At 31.6% G+C, this 21,370-nt stretch overlaps 1 protein-coding gene across 4 annotated transcripts in view; it reads right to left on the bottom strand.

Moving 5' to 3' along the window:
* The window catches only part of LOC126881258 (arginyl-tRNA--protein transferase 1), a 71,212-nt gene that overhangs the window by 36,361 nt on the left and 13,481 nt on the right, over positions 1-21,370 (bottom strand). For all 4 annotated transcript variants that reach the window (XM_050645423.1, XM_050645424.1, XM_050645425.1 and 1 more), the window contains exons 2-4: positions 17,309-17,435; positions 12,457-12,764; positions 1,533-1,756 (exon numbers count right to left, since the gene is read on the bottom strand). In XM_050645423.1, the coding sequence (XP_050501380.1) occupies positions 1,533-1,756; positions 12,457-12,764; positions 17,309-17,435 (659 nt within the window). The remainder of the gene's footprint in view (positions 1-1,532; positions 1,757-12,456; positions 12,765-17,308; positions 17,436-21,370) is intronic.

The following is a 21,370-nucleotide window of genomic DNA, read 5'->3' as shown; positions in this document are numbered from 1 at the left end:
ATAAAAGTTTTTTGCATACGAACTCACTGACTTATGACGAAAATAAGGTCGCTTCCTGCTTTTGTTTTTTTTTTTTGAACTGTAACAATTAAACAATATTACAATCCTAATAGAAGTGAATAGCTTCCCACTTGAAATTAACTTTATTTGGGTATAATTGATACGATCCATGATCCATGTGATTTTACCAGTTTGGAATGCTTAGTTTAGAAAAAATAGTTGATTAAACCGAAAATAACATTTTTATAATTAAAAAAGTGCATTTTTCTTAAATAAATCTAAAAGTATTCATAATATGAAAAAATGTTTCAAATATTATTGTAGGATTTTTTTACTGAAAATTTTTGTTTTGTTTTTGTATCATGAATACTTTTAGGTTTATTTAAGAAAAATGCACTTTCTTTTAATTATAAAAATGTCATTTTCGATTTAACCAACTATTTTTTCTAAACTAAGCATTCCAAACCGGTCAACTCACATGGATCGTATCAATTATACCTAAATAAAGTTAGTTTCAAGTGGGAAGCAGTTCATTTCTATTAGGATTGTAATGACGAGGGTTTAATTGTAACATTTCAAAAAAAAAGCAGGGAGCGACTTTATTTTCGTCATAAGTCAGTCAGTTCTTATGCAAAAAACTTTTATAAGAGCTCATTTGAAAGGTTTTTTAATGAACTCTAAAATATGTCTCTTAAGTTTTCCTAAAAAATTGCACCTCATTCGAGTTATTTGAGATTGAAGGTTCTCCATTTCGAGGTTCTTCGAAAATAACCATCCTTCAAAGAGCAATAACTCAGTCGTTTTTGGGTTAACATAGGTCTTTCCGATGCGAATCTCTTTGTTTTTTTATTAGCTACAATTTTGTTAATGATTTTTTCTATAAAAAATTATTCATGAAAAACGGTTATAAAACGTGAGTTTTTCAATGAAAAATGAGAAATATATATAAAAACAAATATAAAAAAAACATAGAGAAGAAATATAACATCTATAAGTAAGTACATAATGAACTCAAGAATGAATAAACCCATAAACTGACTACTGAAAAAAAGTGTTGCTATTCGAAAGGTAGTTACAAAATTTTTAGGGATTTAGTCTGTATTATATGCCTTCATCAGAGTCCTTACATATAGTCGAAGCAAATAATTATTTTTGTATTCGATTGTTTCAATTGCTAATAACTTGGAAAGTATCAACTTTGCAAAAAAATTTATAGAACAAAATTTACTCAGAATTGGTAAATCTATCGACTTCCATAGTTATTTTGATTGAAAAAATGTACATCCCCTAGATGGGATTGTTTTCATCCCAAGGCAAAAGCCCGCTTCGGCGTAGGATAGATTTTGACAAAGGTTATAAATACTACCTAAATCCAAATTTTCAAGGAAATCGACCTTGATTCTCAAAATTCCACGAGAAAATGGCTGTTGATTGGACTAGATGTATTTCGAGCTGATATGACAATTCATTTTTATAGGATCATTATCTATGTAGAACAAAAATTACTAATTTGCTTAAGACAGAGTACTCACCCTTAATTTATTTTTATTATCAACTGATATTTCTTCCAAAAACTCTTCTAGGGTCTTTCGTTGAACAGGAGTAGAGTTTTTTTGAACAGATGCCCCTTTTGCTTTTTTCCTTTCTATCCTTAAAAGCTTGGCTTTTTTACAGGGAGGTTTATTTGGATCTGCACCAAGTCCTTCTTTACATAATGTTTTTGTAATTAACTTTTGACTAGAAGTATTTTCTGTATCTACGAAATGGTATATAATTAGAATTATAAAGTGCATGGAGTAGTTCATGAATTATGAAGTAAAGATCATGGAGGATAAGGCATTAAAAAAAAAGAAGTAAATATTTTAAAATGTTTGTAACAGCATGAAAAAAAAAACAGATCTACTTTCTTTACATCGTTTTATCGAGCCTTGCCCCAAAATGATGGAAACTAATTTTTGAAAATGTGAAAAAGTATATTTAGTACAGTCATTGAAGCTTTTTAGCTCAGAAATTTTTTACAAACCGATTTACATGAAATTTTGGAATTAGGCTTATCCTACCATTAACTTCAAAAGTGATATCGACCCGAACTCCGTTTACACCTTAGAACACATATTTTTTGAAAAAATCACGATTTTAAGAAAAACAAATTTCGAATTTAAGAAAAACCACCTTCTTTTCATAATATTTCAAAAATGATGAAAGAGACGTAAAAAAGTGTAATAATAAAAAAAATAGGTTTTTTGACAAAAATTTTGATTTGTTTGTTTTTCCTACCGCCCAAAAATTGACAAAGATATGATTGATTAAAGAGCGCGCGGTAGCGCAACCACAGTCTCTCTCGAGCCCTTTGACCCTTCACCGTTTCAAAATAAAAGGTTTTTTACTACATATTATAATGAAAAAAGTTGTAGGAATGATGTTGATTCTAGACGAAATACGATTAATTTTAATTTTGGTGGAAACGGCACTTATGAAATCCATTGATTTAAAAAAAACATTAGGTGTTCCTCTTTTTTTTTTCACTACAGCTCACTCATTTTACGTACAAAAGACTTTTAACAGTGCTCACTTTACAGCTTATTTTAAGCACTATAAAATCCTTTCTCATTAGCATGCATAAAATTTATTCGCTCTCCGCTAGATGGCATTGAATACATCGATTAAATTTCACACAAAATAAAAAACGGCTTTGATCTTCAATATCTCGCTTAATATTGCACTTAGAACACTCTTTAAAAAACCAATTTGCTCATTTTTTACCTGCTACAATTTTGTTCGGTATAATATTATACAATCGGAAAAATGAAAGAATACCCATGAACGATCATATCAATCACTTATTTTGTATTTGCTGTCTTTTTCTATAACAAATGTTTGTTATTTATAGAAAAAGATAGCAAATACAAAATAAGTGATTGATGTGATCATTTATGGGTATTCTTTCATTTTTCCGACTGTAGTTAAAATGCATATTTTTGGAGATATTTGCAAAAAACTGTTGAAAATCGTGAGAAAATTCCGAATTTTCAATTGCTAATAACTTGAAAAGTATTGGGTTTTTGATAACTTTATACAAAAGTATAATATAATTGATCCAAATAATGGCATAACCCCGACATCCAAAGTGAAAGTTATCCTCCAACACCAAATTGTTATATATGGTCCACATAATGTTCAGAAAAAAGTCACACCATTTTGAGCGTTGGGTTTGTGGGGGAGAGAGGGGAGAAATCGGTAAATTCGTAGTTTTTTAAGTTTTTCGTCAATATTTCTAAAACTATTCGGTTTAGCATGAACAACCTTCTATACAAAAATGTTCTACATTAAATTTGCAATAAAAAAGGTCCTATGCATAATCCTTCTAAAATGAACGGTTCCAAAGTTACGGAGGTAGTATAGTATACTTGGTCCAAAAAAGGCCTAACCCAGACATCTAAAGTAAAATGTTGTTCTGAAGCTATTTTCTTGTGGCATTTTTATAATCAAGTATATTCAAATGGGAAATAAGCCACAATTTTACATATCAGTAACATATCGAGTACATATTTAGTATTTTAGTATTATTTAAAATTTAAAATATCAAGTCAGAATTTGGTATTAGTTTTGAGAGTAAACTAAATGTAAACCCAAATACTTGCGATGTCGGGATAGTATCACGAGGTTTTTCCTGGTTTTCCCTCGTGATTTACTATGGAATCTCTAACGCGAGAATTTCAGTACCACCGTTGCATTTGGTTGTCTTTTTAAAGACAGATCACATGCTATGATTTTTTGTGGCGGCTATTCTTGAGTTGGGATTGATTTCATGTAATCGAATGAACTATCTTTTAGTAAAGTCGTCCCAGGAACGCAACTCATCAATATTGGCAATATCATTTTTAAAGTCGTCTACTTTAAAATGTATAATACGTGTCTGAATTGCCGATATAAATGAGTCAGATTAAATAAATTATTAGAAGAATTTTTTACTAAGCAACAACATTTTTGTTTATTTAATATTATTTTGTATTTTGACAACGACACCCGACTTGGGCGTCGAAACGTTAATAAAATCATTTTTAGGTAAAATTGTGGCTTATTTCCCATTTGAATATACTTGATTCTAAAGTAAAAGTTTTCCTCCAACACCAAATTGTTCTATATGGTCCACATATTGTTCAGTAAAAAGTTACACCATTTTGAGCGTCCGGTTTGGGGGGGGGGGGAGATGGGGGAGAAGTCGGTAAATTAGTAGTTTTTTTTACGTTTTTCGTCAATATTTCTAAAACTATGTTTTAGCGTAAACAATGGTCTACAAACAAACAATGGTATACAAAAATGTTATACATAAAATTTAAAACAAAAAAGGTTCTATACATAACTGTTATAAAATCAACGGTTCCAGAGTTACGGAGGGTGAAAAGTGGAGGTTTTCGATACTTTTTATATTATCTGGTCAATTGATGATGATTTTGGGTGGTGAGGTTGACGTTTCTTCAGGGGTTTATCACTAACATATCATCGGCCACTGAAATAGCAAATTTTATTTACAAAACACAATCCTGTTAAAGAAAATTTCTATAAATTGCCCAAAGAATATAAAATGTATCGAAAACCTCCACTTTTTACCCTCCGTAACTCTGGAACCGTTGATTTTATAACAATTATGTATAGGACCTTTTTTGTTTTAAATTTCACGTAGAACATTGTTTTTGCTAAAACATAGTTTTAGAAATATTGACGAAAAACGTAAAAAAAACTACTAATTTACCGACTTTCCCCCCCCCCCCCAAACTGGACGCTCAAAATGGTGTAACTTTTTATTGAACAGTATGTGGACCATATAGAACAATTTGGTATTGAAAGAAAACTTTTACTTTGGATGTCTGGGTTAGGCCTTTTTTTGGACCAATTATACTATACTACCTCCGTAACTTTTGAACCGTTCATTTTAGAAGGATTATGCAGAGGACCTTTCTTATTTCAAATTTAATGTAGAACATTTTTGTATAGAAGGTTATATGCTAAACCGCATAGTTTTCGAAATATTGACGAAAAACGTAAAAAACTACGAATTTACCGATTTCTCCCCCCTCTCCCCCCAAACCCGACGCTCAAAATGGTGTGACTTTTTAAAACCTTTTTATATACTTGGCTTGGTTGGTGTCACGGACTCCGCAAATTTTGTAATCCATTTTAAAAATAGTTCTAGGCTACCTAGACACCTGAAATTTTCAGGATAGCTTAGAACTAGCTGACAATGCAATATTTAACTGCTATTATACAGGGTGATTAATTATATAGTGGGGTGAAGCTCCGTAGATCCGTTATAGTAATGTATAGCGATAAAACTTAATGACAAAAATTGTAGCGCACTTTGAGCTTCATATTACAAAATTAGTTAGCATGTTACAGGGTGTTCGATAACATAGTGGCAGACCAAACTTATGTTTTTTTAAATAGAACACCCTGTATTTTATTTTATATTCGAAATCTTCGTAACTTTTCGATTACAAAAATATTAAGGTTTGGTATGTTATACGGGGTATTTACAAAGTTATAACCAATTTTATATGAAAATCGTAACAAGTTTAACTACCTGTATAAATAAAAGCAAGCACAAGGTCAATAGTTTATTGACGTCATATTTTTTTATTTATTGTCAAAATTTTCGTAAATGTTTGTTTTGCTAATTTTCTTTATATTGAATACAGGGTGAGTCAAAACGCAAGTACATTATTTTCTCAATAATTTTAAATAGAACACCCTGTATTTTATATCATTATCGAAAATTACCATTACCATACTATAATTTTTGTATAACATTCCCTATGTGTAAATTTATTAGTTTTCGAGATATTTTCATTTTTCAGAGCAAAATTATTAATAATTACCGGTCTAAATCTTTCCAAATTTTAAGTTAGCCATGGCTGAATAATTGTCTAAGGGCCGGTTGTTCGAACGCTAATCAACAATAATTACTATCAAATATTTAATTACTGTCACCAACTGTCAATGTCAACTTTGGTTGGGTTGCTGAAAACATAATTGTTTATAATTATGAGGTTAGTTAATCAATTAACATAACAATTATTAACATAATTGATTAACTAATTTCATAATTGTAATCAATAATTATGTTTTCAGCAACCCAATCAAAGTTGACATTGACAGTTGTGACAGTAATTAAATATTTGATAATGATCATTTTTGATTAGCGTTCGAACAACCGGCCCTTAAACTTACAATTTACGATTACTGTATCAATCTGTAATCAAAGTTGACTACAATCTTTGTAATCAACTTTCATTACTACCTATTACTTATAACAGATCTACAAAGCTTTACCCCACTGACCAATCACACTGTATGGATAAATCGATTTTTTTTTAATTTCAAACTACATATTTTAAAAATGTGACTAATGCAATGATATTTTAAAGTACGTTAATAAATCGATATCTACAAATTGATGGTGCCTCAGTGGCATTAGACTGCAGATCGAGAGGTCCCCAGTTGGAACCCGGCTGTTGCGTATCTTTTTTTAATTGTTTTAATAAATAATTAAAAGTTTATATACTTAAAATTATATATATACCATTTTAAACAACCGTGGTATTTTATACTAGTTTAGTTTTTGGAATCATAGTTATAAATAACAGTTAATACACCTACTAAAAATTCATATTTTATAAGTTAATTATTATTTCCAAACATGTTGTGTCCTACATATGTACATGAACAATAACAAAACCGTGATATTATAAAAAGTACTTTTTATTAGAGTGTAATTTTTGGATTTTTAAGCATTTTATCGTTAAATCGTTTATCGTTAAATTATTTTATATTCTTTCCTATAAATAATAAAAAGGTTTTATTATAAAAAGTTCCTTTTTATAAAAGTGTAATTTTTCTGAACATAATGTGGACCATATAGAACAATTTGGTGTTGGAGGATAACTTTCACTTTGGATGTCTGGGTTTGGGTCTAGTTATACCATACTACAACATTTTTTGCTTAATATTAGGTCTTCTATCGATATCTTAAGTTACTTTGAAAAAAAAATTCCAACACCGAAAAGGGGTGGCAACCATTCCCAGGGTGAAAACGGAGTTCGGGTCAATATCACTTTTGAAGTTAAGGGTAAGATAAGCCTAATTCCAAAATCTCATGTAAATCGGTTCATAGTAAAAAATTTCGGAGGTAAAAACCTATTTTACGCTTCAATGATTGCACTAATTCGCTCCGTGCATGACTGACGACACGACACCTAGCGTCGTCACCTGACATTTTTGGCAACCACAATTTGAAGTTAAACATATTTATGATAAATACATATTGTAAAGTCGCAAATTAATAATAATTCGTTTTTTAACGATGTTTTTCTAATTTATAGTATATGTATACACCGTTATTAGGCGTCAACGCCCTTCGGTAGGGATCTATGGAGAAGTATCACCAAGCCGCAAGCCCTTATCCCACCCCAGTTTATGCCAGACCAAGTCGTAGATTCTATTGAATTTTATACTACGACGTTGGGCTTTTTATTAATTTCAAATGACCGTGCTGGGACTCGAACCACGATCGCAAATCCACTAAACTTGTCGATCGACTGCGCCTCAGCCAACTTGGCCGTCCAATCGACCCAATTTATAGTATAAAATGGATGTAGTAACTGGGTAATAACTGGGTTTCTAAAAATTCATCACAACTTATTTCTTCAACCCCAAACGGAACAGAAAGGGAAAATCTTCGTTTTTAAACTAGGAGGAGTAATTCAAATTTACCGCGATGTAATGCTTGTTTTTAATTGTTCCAACCGCAGGCAAGTTTAAAAAATTATGAAATTTCGACACTATTAACATTTATAAAATTTTGACACTATTGACATTTAAAATTCATACATTAATTAAAAAGTTATATCGACGGTTTCTTTTGTTTTCTGAGTTATTCCTTTAATTTTTAGATTTTTAGTCTAAAGGACCAGGCAACACTCCTTATGGAAAAGTGGTCCTGGTCAAATTTGATGAAATTTTGGTCAATGATACTTCTTGATGTGTAGATTAAAAAAGTCCATGACACCTGGGTCTGAATAACTACTATTCTCGAGTTACAGCCTTCTGAAGTTATTGGATTCGGGTGCTCGGTTTACGTTAAGTGCACTAATTTACGGTCAAGTGAACGAAAATATTTATTATTAGAAGAAGAGAAACTCATGTTCTTCATACATACTTGCGTGTTGTATATGAATTTGTGGTCAAAAATAGTTGAATCGTATTTTAGTCTTCAGAAAACCTCCGAAAAGTCTTCAGAAAACTAAAGAAGTGCGGTATAAAATGTGCTGCTAGATCGATATAAGCATTATCATGTTTTCATGAATGTTTCTCAGTTATGCAATACCAGCAAAACCGCAGTTCGGCTTTATCTTTACAAAACTACTGAACAGTGGCGGATCTAGGGGGGATAGGGGTAATTCCACCGGTAACATGTTCCAGAATTAATGAAATAACTTGATTTAACGAAAATGAACGAGATGGAGCCATCAAAACACATTTATAACCAAATAGCGGATAGTGTGACGCAAAGACGTAAGCCCAGAGCACGGGCGCCCATAAAAAACTTTTTAGGGGGGTGGCAAACGTGAAAATGTTGCAGATTATATTTTGTATATTTTAAATAATCATATATAATTCAAAGCCCCCGTAAAGCCAGGGAGGTCACGCCCCCCCCCCTGCCCATGGGTATGGGCGCGCATGGCCCAGAGTACGATTTAAGGACCAGAGAAGATGAGTTACGGGTGTTAAGAGTACGAAATTGGAATACCAAGGCGGAGGATAGAATGGAATGGAAGCGGATTCTCGAACAGACCGAGGTCCACCAGGGGTTCTACAGCTAATGATGATGAGCTTTTTAATACAAAATATTATGGAGAAAAATTTTGTAGGGTTATTTTTATAACAACTATGATATTCATACTTAGGTATAATCATATAGAAGAAATGGTCAATGGAGAAGGCTTCATAATCATGATTTTGCTAACTTTCCTGTTTTCGACTTAGACTACCTAAAAGACCTTACGATTGGGATATATCAAATTAAACTGGCACCATCTTACATACAAGATAAAATAATAAAAAATGACGAAGAGTTTCAAATTGATAAGAATATGGATGAACCGGGATTCATAAGAGTTCGAATATTTTCTAGGTTTCGGCAAGCTACAAAACACCAAGTATTCATTTCCTATACGGTTGATGAAGATAATGATGAAGATGAGCCTGTAGAAGAACCGATTAACGGGTACTATTGTACCTGTCAATCTGGTGCGAGAACTGTAGGTACTTGTGCTCATATCACCAGTGTGTTGTGGTTTTTAAGCTTTGCAAGACATCAACCCAATGTTAAGTATCCTGATAGGTCGTTAGTTAACACGACGTATGATGCATCTAACCTAAATCAGCAAAATGTTAACATACGAATAGTCGAAGATGATTTAAACCCGATTTTTCCATAGACAATTGTAATTAGTATTTAGCATTTACAAACTACCACTTACTTTATTTTTTTTTGTATTGAAATCAAGTCCATGTTCTCTACCTGTCTTATATCTGATATGCGGCACAAGTTTCATGTCAACTAATGTATTTTTTTATGTTTCAACAATTTTTTCTTTAATTATTCTGGAACATGTTACGAGTGGAATTACCCCCATCCCCCTAAATCCGCCACTGTTCAGTAGTTTTCTAAAGATAAGGCGGAACTGTAGTTTTGCTGGTATTCCATAACTGAGAAGCATTCATGAAAACATGATAATGCTTATATCGATCTAGCAGCACCTTTTATACCGCACTTCTTTAGTTTTCTGAAGAATTTTCGGAGGTTTTCTGAACACTAAAATACGATCCAACTATTTTTGACTACGAATTCATATACAACACGCAAGTATGTATGAAGAACATGAGTTTCTCTTCTTCTAATAATAAATATTTTCGTTCACTTGACCGTAAATTAGTGCACTTAACGTAAACCGAGCACTCGAATCCAATAACTTCAGAAGGCTGTAACTCGAAAATAGTAGTTATTCAGACCCAGGTGCCATGGACTTTTTTAATCTACACATCAAGAAGTATCATTGACCAAACTTTCATCAAATTTGACCGGGACCACTTTTCCATAAGGAGTGTTGCCTGGTCCTTTATATAAAAAAAAAAGTGTTGATTTTAGAACTCTAGCGAATTGTTATTAGTCTTATAAGTTGTCCGATACTGATTACTGGATCACCGGCGAAGGCCTACATGGTGAACCAAAAAAGAAGATAAATATGGTGATTTTTATAGTGAAGTTATTTGGTGTGAATCAGTCTTTTGAGTTTACTGCTCCTATGGTTCATTTTTTAAATAGAAGGGGTAAACTCAAACGACAGATTCACACCCAATAATTATGAGGAGTAATTCAAATTTACCGCGCCGTAATACCACGCCGTTTGTAATTGGTCCAACCGTAGGCAAGCTTACTCCACTAAATTATGAAATTTTGACACTATTGACATGCATGAAATTTTCCGTAACCGGGGCAAAACGGAAATTTCGCACTGATAAGTTAAGTTCTTTATAAGCAAATAACTAAGCAATTTGGATTATAAATAAAGTCATTTCTATGAAGCTTAATAGCAAGTGATCCTGTCTGACTTTGTTATTTTTTAATACACAGTTTAGTTTTCTTTCTATGATTTTTTCTTTCTTAAGTATCCCGTTCTGCCCCGGTCTCCCCTACAACATATGACAGAAGCTCAAAACAAATGAGAATCGTTGAAAAGCCCTATTAAGCTATATCGGCGATTTTTTGTGTTTTCTGCATTATTCCTTTAATTACCAGATTTTTATGTTTTGTTTTTATACCAGGAGGAGTGTAAACTAAAAAGAAAGATTCACACCCAAGAAGGTCACTAGAAAAATCACCGAATACATCTTCTTTTTTGGTTAATCATGTCGGCCTTCGACGGTAATCGGTAAATATTATAATATAGTAATACGTCGCTAAAGAGTTCTAAAAACAACTGTTTTTGAAGTTATACTTCTTTAGCCGCGATTGAGAGTAAAATTTCATAATACTGCGCGCATGCGCACGCAGACCGTATGGCGTTCAGTTGCTAAATCTTTCTAGTTATGTCTAAATATATCAGTGCAAGAAAAGCTGTGAAAAGGAGGAGTGTTTTTAGTAAATATATTTATTATAAAGGAAATAAAAAATGTAATATGTAAAAAATGTAGTACGTCAAAGTGTGTAAATAATTATTTAACTTAATATATATATAACTTAATTAACTTATTAATTTTAAATGACATTACTATCAAGATTTCATGAATGTCAATAGTGTCAAAATTTCATAATTTAGTGGAGTGGGATTTTTTATATTTATATTTTATAATTTCATAATTTCATGCCTACGGTGGGACCAATTACAAAAAGGGACCTTTTCTCTAATCCAGCGGTTCTCTTTTTGAGTCATGTACCACCAAATACTTAATATTATTTTTGGTACCACCTAACTGAAATACCCCTCTAGCTAGTTGATCTAATTAACTATAATCCATATAAACCAATTAATATCTCAACTGAATCAACGCTACAATAGTGGTGCTGATTTTGTCTGTTTTTGCGTTTTGTGTACCACCTCAAATGCTATTATGTACCACCAGTGGTACATGTACCACAGATTGAGAACCGCTGCTCTAATCTATTTGTCATTTTGGAGATCTGTAGAAATTACACTTACTATTTTGGCTATTATTAGCACCATTAAATACTTACGTAACATTTACATATTTACCATTTTTGATCAGATTTGTAATTCGCGGTGTGCAAGTACTTGGAAGGGAATTGAGAAACGATCGTGCGCAAATAGCGGAGAAATATTGCAACTTTCTTAAATAATTCATATTGTCAATTGAAATTGTCAAATTGACGTACAGTTCATATCTACTGTCATTGAAGAAGAAAAATTATATGTTGCTCCACAATATTGATATGATATGCAATTATTATATAAAGGTAAATTTAATTAATTGTATTTTACTTGCAGTACTACATACAATTGTTTACGTTTTAATAACATAACCTTAATCTTATTTTTTCTTATTATTTTTTTGGACTATGGCCTTGACAATTATCCAGTAACCAGGACTAATATAATTGGCCAATATAATTAAAAGTGTGAATAAAGTTGAAGAGCGTAGAAATAGTTGTCGCTTTGCCGAACTTGCACGGTCCCAATACAACAATGACACTGATATTACAAAGAATCGCCAAATTTGTCATATTTCGCTGCTACCAACGCTGGTATCGTTTCATGTACCCCCACAATGGTCACGCATGAACTTAAAAAAATGAAACATTAAAAAAATTACTATTAAACAACTGCCATAAGATGTATGTCTGCAAAACGGGTAAAAATCTGACTAAATTTAACTTACCACAAGATTGATCTATCGGCCTTTCCAGTCTTTCGCATTTGTCCTTTTTATGTACCTCTTTCTTTGACGTAGATGGTTTTTGATTGTCGTTACTGTAGCCACTCAGTACATTATCAACATTATTTGTATTGATGTTAGTCAAGTCAAAGGCAGGATGATCTTTGGGTATATGTAAATGACTTTCAGATTCAATGGAATCTACTGCTTCTGTAGTTTCTTTGTTAATTATTCCGTCTTTCAAATACTTGTTAATTTTTTTAATATTTTTCTTTTGGGATTTGCTTATATTGAAATTTACTACATCACACCTAAAGAAAAATAGATTTAAATTCATTGGTGTACACACATAAATAAAAATAATTATCTGTTTATAAATTATTTATAAACTCTGCATGATATGCCAAGGGCCTAAAGCAGTATTACAATACTCTTTTTACTAGTTGCCATCTTTTCGGTTTTCATTATTACCATTCTTCTTTAGCACATTTCTATCCAACTTTGGACATAGGCCTTCCACAAATCTTCCCATTTCCGTCTGTCCTTGGCTGCGCTTTTCCAGTTAGTTCCTGCAGCTTTAACAATATCGTCCTTCCATCGCATCTGAGGTCTTCCTCTTCCTCTTCTTCCTGTCCGCGGTCTCCAGTTTTGTATTTCAGCATTCCATCTTTTATCTTCCTGTCTCGCATTGTGGCCCGCAAATCTCCATTTTAACCCTGTTATATGTTCAGTTACATTTTTTACTTTTGTTTTCTCTCTAATCCATTTGTTTGATTTATTACCATTAGTGACTTGCAAATTTTAAATGAAGCATTATCAAAAATCGAAGAAAATCTAAGGATAGAAGAACACTAGCACTAGACTATATGTAAAGAAGCTATGCAAACAGCAGCTGAAGACGTTTTAAAATCTAACAAGTCCAGAAAAAAACAGAGACTCGTTCGATGAAGAATGTAGATCTCTATTAACCAACAAACAATGAAGCATATAAGAGACTCCAGCAGAACGGCTGCTGTAAAATGTGTAACAATTGTCATCAAATATCAAGAGTTTCTTATGATAAAGAATTTGCCAAATATCAGGTTTTTTAACTTTTAAATATAGTTTAATAAACATATTTGATTAAAAAAATATGGAATTATACTAAGAATATAGCAAACATAAATATATCAACAATAGGGAACTTACATAAAATTTTAAATTCGAAAAAAAAATCCTATAAATCACAAGAGAACATTTAAATAGAACAGAACAATTAAAATAAAACATCAAGGAAAAAAAGTTGTTTTGTTTTTCATTTTACCCCAAAAAACGATTAAAATCGAAAGAAAATTCAAATTATAGCAGCCAGTCCAAAAGGCACCCTCATTGGTTATGACGTCATAAAGTTAAAAATGTTCAAGGTCCGTGCCATTAATTCATTACATTTGATATTCGTTTACTTGTAATCATTTTATAAATCTTTAAATAGTTGCTGTGAACTATATATTTCATAATATTTGAGTGTTTTTGCTAAGACAATTTTTTGAAAATGACGGAAGAGGGTTTTTTTAAAGGGCAGTCTGATAACTTACCCATTATGAACATAAAACTTTATTGTGATTAGTTTATTTTAATTTTATAGTAAAAACAGTTCGAGAAAAATATTTATAAATATTCAATCTGTAATGTACATCTACCAAAATATATTTGCGCAAAATACACTTGACTTATTAAAAAAAAAACTATTAGACAACAGATATTAAATATGTACTTACATTGAAATTAACTTCACATACATGAAGACCTTGAGAATGAACTAAAATGTCTTTAATGTCCTTTCAACATGCATGTAAACACTTTATTAAACGGCGTTTCTTATCAACTGGTAGTTAATCTAATAAATATTTTATTTGGGGTTTTAATGGTTGTACTTCAATCATTATTAGAAAGCCTGGAGGAAGGTGATAAGTTTCTCTTGGAAAATATGTACATAATTGGTGATTTCAACCTTCATAAAATAAATGGAAGTACTTTTGATTTCTTAAATGCAACACCCAAAGGTAAAATTATTGAATCACTAATCAATGAATATGATTTATACTCAATTAATAATGTTAAAAATCATCTGAATTCTACGTTAGATTTAATTTTAACAAATTTAACTGAAACAAATGTTATCGAGTCAGATACATCACTTGTGAATGTTGATCGTTATCATCCTCCTTTAGAAATTGACATTAGTTTCAAAACGCCAAATCAAACTATTGTAAATGACACAAACTTTGCACCACCACCAACATATTATAATTTCAAAAAAGGTAACTATATTCAACTGCATTATTTGATATACAACACTAATTGGCAAGAACGTATCAATTCAAATTCAAATAATCCAGAAATATGTGTCAATCAATTTTATAATACTCTTTATCATATTCGCGGTGTGCAAGTACTCGGAAGGGATACGCGAAACGATCGTGCGCGAATAGCGGAGAAATATTGCAACTTTCTTAAATAATTCATATTGTCAATTGAAATTGTCAAATTGACGTACATTTCATACCTATTGTCATTTAAGAAGAAAAATTATATATTGCTTCACAATATTGATATGACATGCAATTATTATATAAAGGTAAATTTAATTAATTGTATTTTGCTTGCAGTACTGCATTTTAATAACTAATTTTATTTACTACATACAATTGTTTACGTTTTAATAACATAACCGAAATCTTATATTTTCTTCTTATTATTTTTTTTGGACTATGGCCTTGACAATTATCCAGTAACCAGGACCATATGATTATACCATATGATTATATGATTAAATTCCAACACTAATCCAATAATAACAGACTCCTACAAGGAATATGGACTTGAACAATTATGTGTTGATTGTATAACTCTAGAAGAAATCAATATTGCAATTAAGTCTTTACAAAGTAGTGCAGCTATAGGTGTGGATGGGATTCGTTTTTACCTGTTTAAGGCGTATTCAGAAGTCCTGTTACATCCCCTACAAATGATATTTAATAAATGTTTGGGGACAAGCACGTTTCCGGATGCGCTTAAGGCAGGTAGAATAACTCATATCCACAAATCTGGAAATACTAAAGCATCGTCCTATAGTATTGCCTTCCCTTTCAAAAATCTTGGAAAAAATTATGTACCTACAATAGACTGTATACTCATGTTTCAAAAACTTTCATGGAAGAACAGCATGGTTTCATAAACAAAAAATCAACTCAAACAAATCTGTGCATTTTCAGTTACTATACTGCTTCATCCATAAATAATTCTCAAGTTGATGTTATCTTTACTGATTTAGCAAAAGCCTTTGATAGAGTAAATCATTCAGTACTATTAAAAAAACTGAGGTCATATGCACTCTCTGACAAACTTATAAAATTCTTTGAATCTTACCTTACCAACCGTACGAATGTAGTCAAATTTGGGAACTGCTACTCAGACAGTTTTATAACTGGGTCAGGTGTACCGCAAGGTTCCATTCTTGGGCCTTTACTTTTTGTTATGTTCATAAATGACATCACTGATTATGTAAAATTTGCCAAGTTTCTTCTATTTGCAGACGATTTAAAATTATTAAATACGATAAAAAACGAACATGACTGTATTAATTTACAACAAGATATTCAAGGTATATCCACATTCTGTAAAAATAATGATTTGAACTTAAATGAATCAAAATGTAAACTATTGACTTTTTCTAGAAAGCGAGAAATAATAAGAACAGATTATTTTATTAATGAAGTAAAACTTGAAAGGTTAACAAAAATCAGAGATCTAGTGTTACTCACTAACACATTCTCCTTTAATGAGCATATTCTCAAACTAACTAATGATTGTTATAGACAGTTAGGCTTTATCCTAAGATCCAGTAAAGAATTTTATTGTGACACTACAATTAAGCTTTTTAATGCATATGTGGGGTCAAAACTCGACTATTGTTGTACCATATGGAGTCCCTCCACCATATCACATAGTGATATGATAGAGAGGATTCAGAAGAAATTTTTAAGGTCTTTATATCTAAAGAAATTTGGGATTTATCCTTTTAAGGTTTGCTATAATTTGCAGAGAATGCTTTTTGACACTGGTGTTATTGAGCGAAAGTCGTAGAAATGCCGAAATCATTTTCATATTTAATATAGTTTATCAAATCATAGATTCTCCTACAATTCTTTCATTTATTACCAGACCAAAGACTTAGATGTAGACACACTTTATTTAAAATAATTCCAGAATACGCAAACTCCCCCATGTCAAACTGCTTAATGGCAATGAAAGATTTTATTGTGAGTGAGGACCTTGACCTACATAATATGAAAAACAGTACTCTGTTACATAAACTGTGATACTCTTATTTATTGTTTTAAAGTGTATTTATTTTATTGTATTGTATAAATTATTGTATGTTCTTATTTCTTTGTATTGACCAACTGTGCATTTGTAATTGGCACCATTGCTGTAAATGTGCAGTATAAATAAATAAATAAATAAACAACACTTATGGTCTTTACTTTTATTTTTCATAGTCAACACACACACACAATTCAATACTATCTCTTCAAAAACTGTATCAAACTCCAATATAAACAAAACTGTATATCGTTTTGTATGAGACAGGAGAAATGGCATTACAAAATATTATGATATGAGGTTACAAGTGTTCCCGTGCTTTTACGATCGTTTGAAATGATTTAAATACACAGAAGATTTTAAATTTGTACTTCTAACTTATGAGTTTTTGGGGCGTGAAATTTTGGAAATCTTATTTTTAAACAAAACTGAACATTATTATGTAATAAAACAAAAAGTGCAAGTTCCCTATTTACAATCAACAATTTACCTGATAGTATATAGAGGGCAACAAGTTTGATCCATGATTGACTTATAACAATACTTTCCTGATCTTCTCCAACCTCTGTCTATGAGGTTTTGATAGTCATCAACAGTAAGACTTTCAGCCCACATTCCTGCAAAATCAATAGATTAATTTTTTATATACATACCTAATTGATTTTATAAAGCCAGTAATGACTTTTTTTTATTTTTATTTTTTTTTATTAATGGCTTTGACATAGTCAATTAGCCAGACTATTTGTTTTTTTTTTGTATGGTATTACAATAACAATTTTAAGTTAATATCTAAGCCTACTTATTATCTAAATTTACAGGGTGTTATAATATATTAATGGATACATTTTTCAATTTTGTGTGATATTTTTACAATTTTTAATTTTATTATCTAAGCCTATTTAAAATTTAAATTTACAGGACGTTACATATTCGTAAAGACATTGTAACGTCTGCTTATTTTTTGGAAAAAGAATTTCGTTTAAATTGACAGGTAAAGGACAATTTAGATCAATTAACTTTTCATACATTACTTTAATATTTTGTCTGTACTGTCCACACTCCAATATGAGGTGCTGTAGATCTCCCATTCCACCACAGGCGCAATATGGGTTATCACTGATACCTATGCTGTGTTTGTATGCTGGGGTTAGTGCGTGATTTGACCTCATTCTGTTTATTGTTTTTATAAATAGCCTATTTTTGATTCTTGTTTAAACCATCTCTCATTGGGAATTAGTGGTTGGCAATTTCTAAAATTTATTCCCGTTGTACTTTGGTTATATACACGTTGCCAATTTTGTTTGCAATGGTTTTGACTGACATTATCTATATCGGTTACTGGTAGAAGTATGTTGTTTATGTTTCGTTTAGTTAAAGCTGCAGATTTAGCTAATTTGTCGACTTCTTCATTTCCAAATATTCCAGAATGTTCTCTAACCCAACAAATAATAACTGAACTGCCCGAGGAAGTAATATCATAATATAGACTCTTAATTTCTATCTCAATGTGGTTTAGATTTTTTGTCGATTGGATAGAAGTAAGTTTGTCCACAATACTTCTACAATCGGTGAAAATGATATAATTGTCCATACCAACAGAGGCTATATATTTTAACGCAAGTAATAAAGCTGATAATTCGGCAGTATATATTGAAGCTTCATTAGGCAATCGGCATGATTCTTTGTATTCAGAATTCCAGTGATATATTGCACTTCCGGTTTTATTTTGAATTTTGGAGCCGTCAGTAAAAATATATTGAAACATAGGCCACCTGTCTTTAATTATTTTGTTGATAATACTGCCTGGAAGGTTTGAATCCATGTAATTTGTTTGTATTATCTTGGAAAAGAGAGTTTCAGGAGGTTTAGTGTAAATTGGAGGTATTTTATTTTTGTACATTAGGTGTTCATACATTAGTCAATTTCCTATAGCTTTCAACGTATATGGGGGTTTTTTTAGTACACCAATATTTGTGGCTTAAATCTAATATATTCAAGTTACGAATAGTCCTTAAGTAGCTGACGTTTTTTGTGATAGCTCTAGCTACAAACTTATCTGTACAAAACTGTCTACGTAGAGTAAGTGGTGGTTCCTTAGCTTTAATCTCAATAATAGTAATAGGAGTAGATTTTAAGTAACCGAGACAGAGTCTCAAACATTTATTCCTTTGGATTTCAACTTTATTAAGATATCCTGTTGACGCAGACCCATATAAATGACAACTATAGTCGAAAATTGGTCGAATCATTGAGCGATAGAATAGCAATGCAATATTCGGGTCAGCTCCCCAACCGGTTCTACAAAAAGCTCTAAGGATATTCATAGAATTTTCTGATTTCTTTATAATATAATGAATTTGATCCTTCCATAACAATTTACGATCCAAATACGTCCCAAGATATTTAACACAATTTTTTATCGGAAATTCTATTGTACCTAATTTGAAGGTGCCTTGAGCAATTAATTTGGCGTTTTTTGGAGAAAAAACAAATTTCAGTCTTTGTCGTTGATATGGATAAACCTAGAGAATGGTAATCATTTTTTACACAATCTAATGTAAATTCAAGTTGACGTCTACAAATGTCTAGAGAAGAATGGGAGGTGTAAAACACAACATCATCTGCAAATTGTAAAATATTAGAGTGTGGAGGTACTATGTGTTCTAAATCTATATTGTACAATGAAAAGAGAAGTGGACTTAAAATACTACCCTGTGGTATACCTATACTCGTTAACCTTGGTGGTAAAAGGTTCTCGTTTATTTTTAAGTAAGTCCATCTATTCTTGTACAAGGATACAATCAAATTTGAAATTTTAACTGGCATTCCAAGATCTACTAATTTTTTATAAAGAATGTCTAAATTGATGTTATCAAACGCTGAAGTTACATATATAAATGCTGCAGCTGTCGACGCCTGATTTGTAAAATTGACCTGTAAAGAAGAGACTAGGGAAGTGAGAGCATCTTGTGTAGACCTGGATTTTCGAAAGCCGTACTGAGATTTGGGAAGGATATCTTCGGACTCAAGCCAGTATTCAAGCCGATTTTTGATTAATCTCTCTAGAGTTTTTAGTATACCGGAACTTAAAGATATAGGTCTGTAAGATTCAACTTTGTTATCTGGCTTTCCTGGTTTTTTTATAGGTAATACAATATAGTCCTTCCATACTTTGGGAATTTAATTTTTGTTTTGCCATATAGTGTTAAAAATTTGTAGTAATAATAGTTTGTATTCTGTAGGTAGAAAATATAGCATAGAATACGATATACAGTCCATCCCTGGAGATGAACTATTATTTTGCTTGAGTCCATGATTTAATTCCCATAATTCAAATGGTTTCTCTAGATTGAAGTTTTCTCTGGGTACGGTAACTGTAGCTTCATTTATTTGACTTGGAACCCAAGGAAGTGAAATCTTGAAATGGAACTCTTCTATCCATGCAGCTTCGGTGTTTATCGGAAGTTGATTGGACTGCTTTCGGTTTTTGTAGCGATTTACTTTCTTCCAGACGTCGCTGATTGGAGTGTTGGAGTTTAAGCTTTCGCAGTAATTTATCCAAGTTTGTTTTTTTCTAATTTTAAAAGTTTTCTTTGCTAAGGCATCTAATTTTTTGTATTCAATTAGATTGTGAAGATTAGGATTTGTTTTATAACGTCTATATGCTGTTTTGCGGTTATTTGCAGCTGATTCGCAGTTATTATCCCACCATGGTTTTGGTAGCTTGTTTGTAGGATATTTGTTATTGTTGTATGATTTTGGAATTGAAATGGTTGCGCATCGGTTTATTTCGGTAACTAATTCTTCATAAGTTTGTGGTTGTTTTCCCGAATAAAAGTTCGATGAATACAAATTCCAATCTGCTTTATGTAAATTACATTTTTTGTGTGTACTGTCACCAGGTTGTATTGCTTGTTCCGAGTTTTCCAAGGCGATGATCAAGGGTAGATGATCAGAACCATGTGGATCTTGAATAACAGACCACGTTAATTTAGATACAATGTCCTGGGTACATATTGTTATATCGATTGCTGATGGGCTGGAAGTTAGTGCAAGAGTTGGAGAACCATCATTTAAGTATAATAGATTACATTGTTCTATCGCCTCTAATAAAACTTTACCGTGAGTATCATTATTTTCGCAACCCCATGCCATGTTGTGAGCATTGAAGTCTCCACCAATGATGAATGGAGAAGGAATGTGTTGAAAAAAATTGACCCATTCTTCAACCGTTACTCTAATATCTGGTTCTTTATATACGGATATTATATGTATAGGTTTCTTGATACACGAAATTTTAACAGCTATGCAATTATAAGTAAAATTATAATTATCCAATAAATTTATCTCTTCTGTAATTATTTTATTTTTAATTAAAATTGCTGTGCCTCCGTACCCATCAGGGCGATCAGGGGTGTCGAAAACAATTATATCCTGAGAAGTTATAAAATTTTTCTGACAGTAATGACATATATATGTTACAGTTCAAGTTGATTATCCAGTTGGAGTTGACTCCAACTAGTTGGAGTCGACTCTAACGGCTGGTTTCAGT

Source organism: Diabrotica virgifera, chromosome 3, assembly GCF_917563875.1.
Source record: "Diabrotica virgifera virgifera chromosome 3, PGI_DIABVI_V3a".
NCBI lineage: Eukaryota > Metazoa > Arthropoda > Insecta > Coleoptera > Chrysomelidae > Diabrotica > Diabrotica virgifera.
Note: the sequence above shows the minus strand (reverse complement) of the source record. Positions and strands in the feature narration are given on the sequence as shown.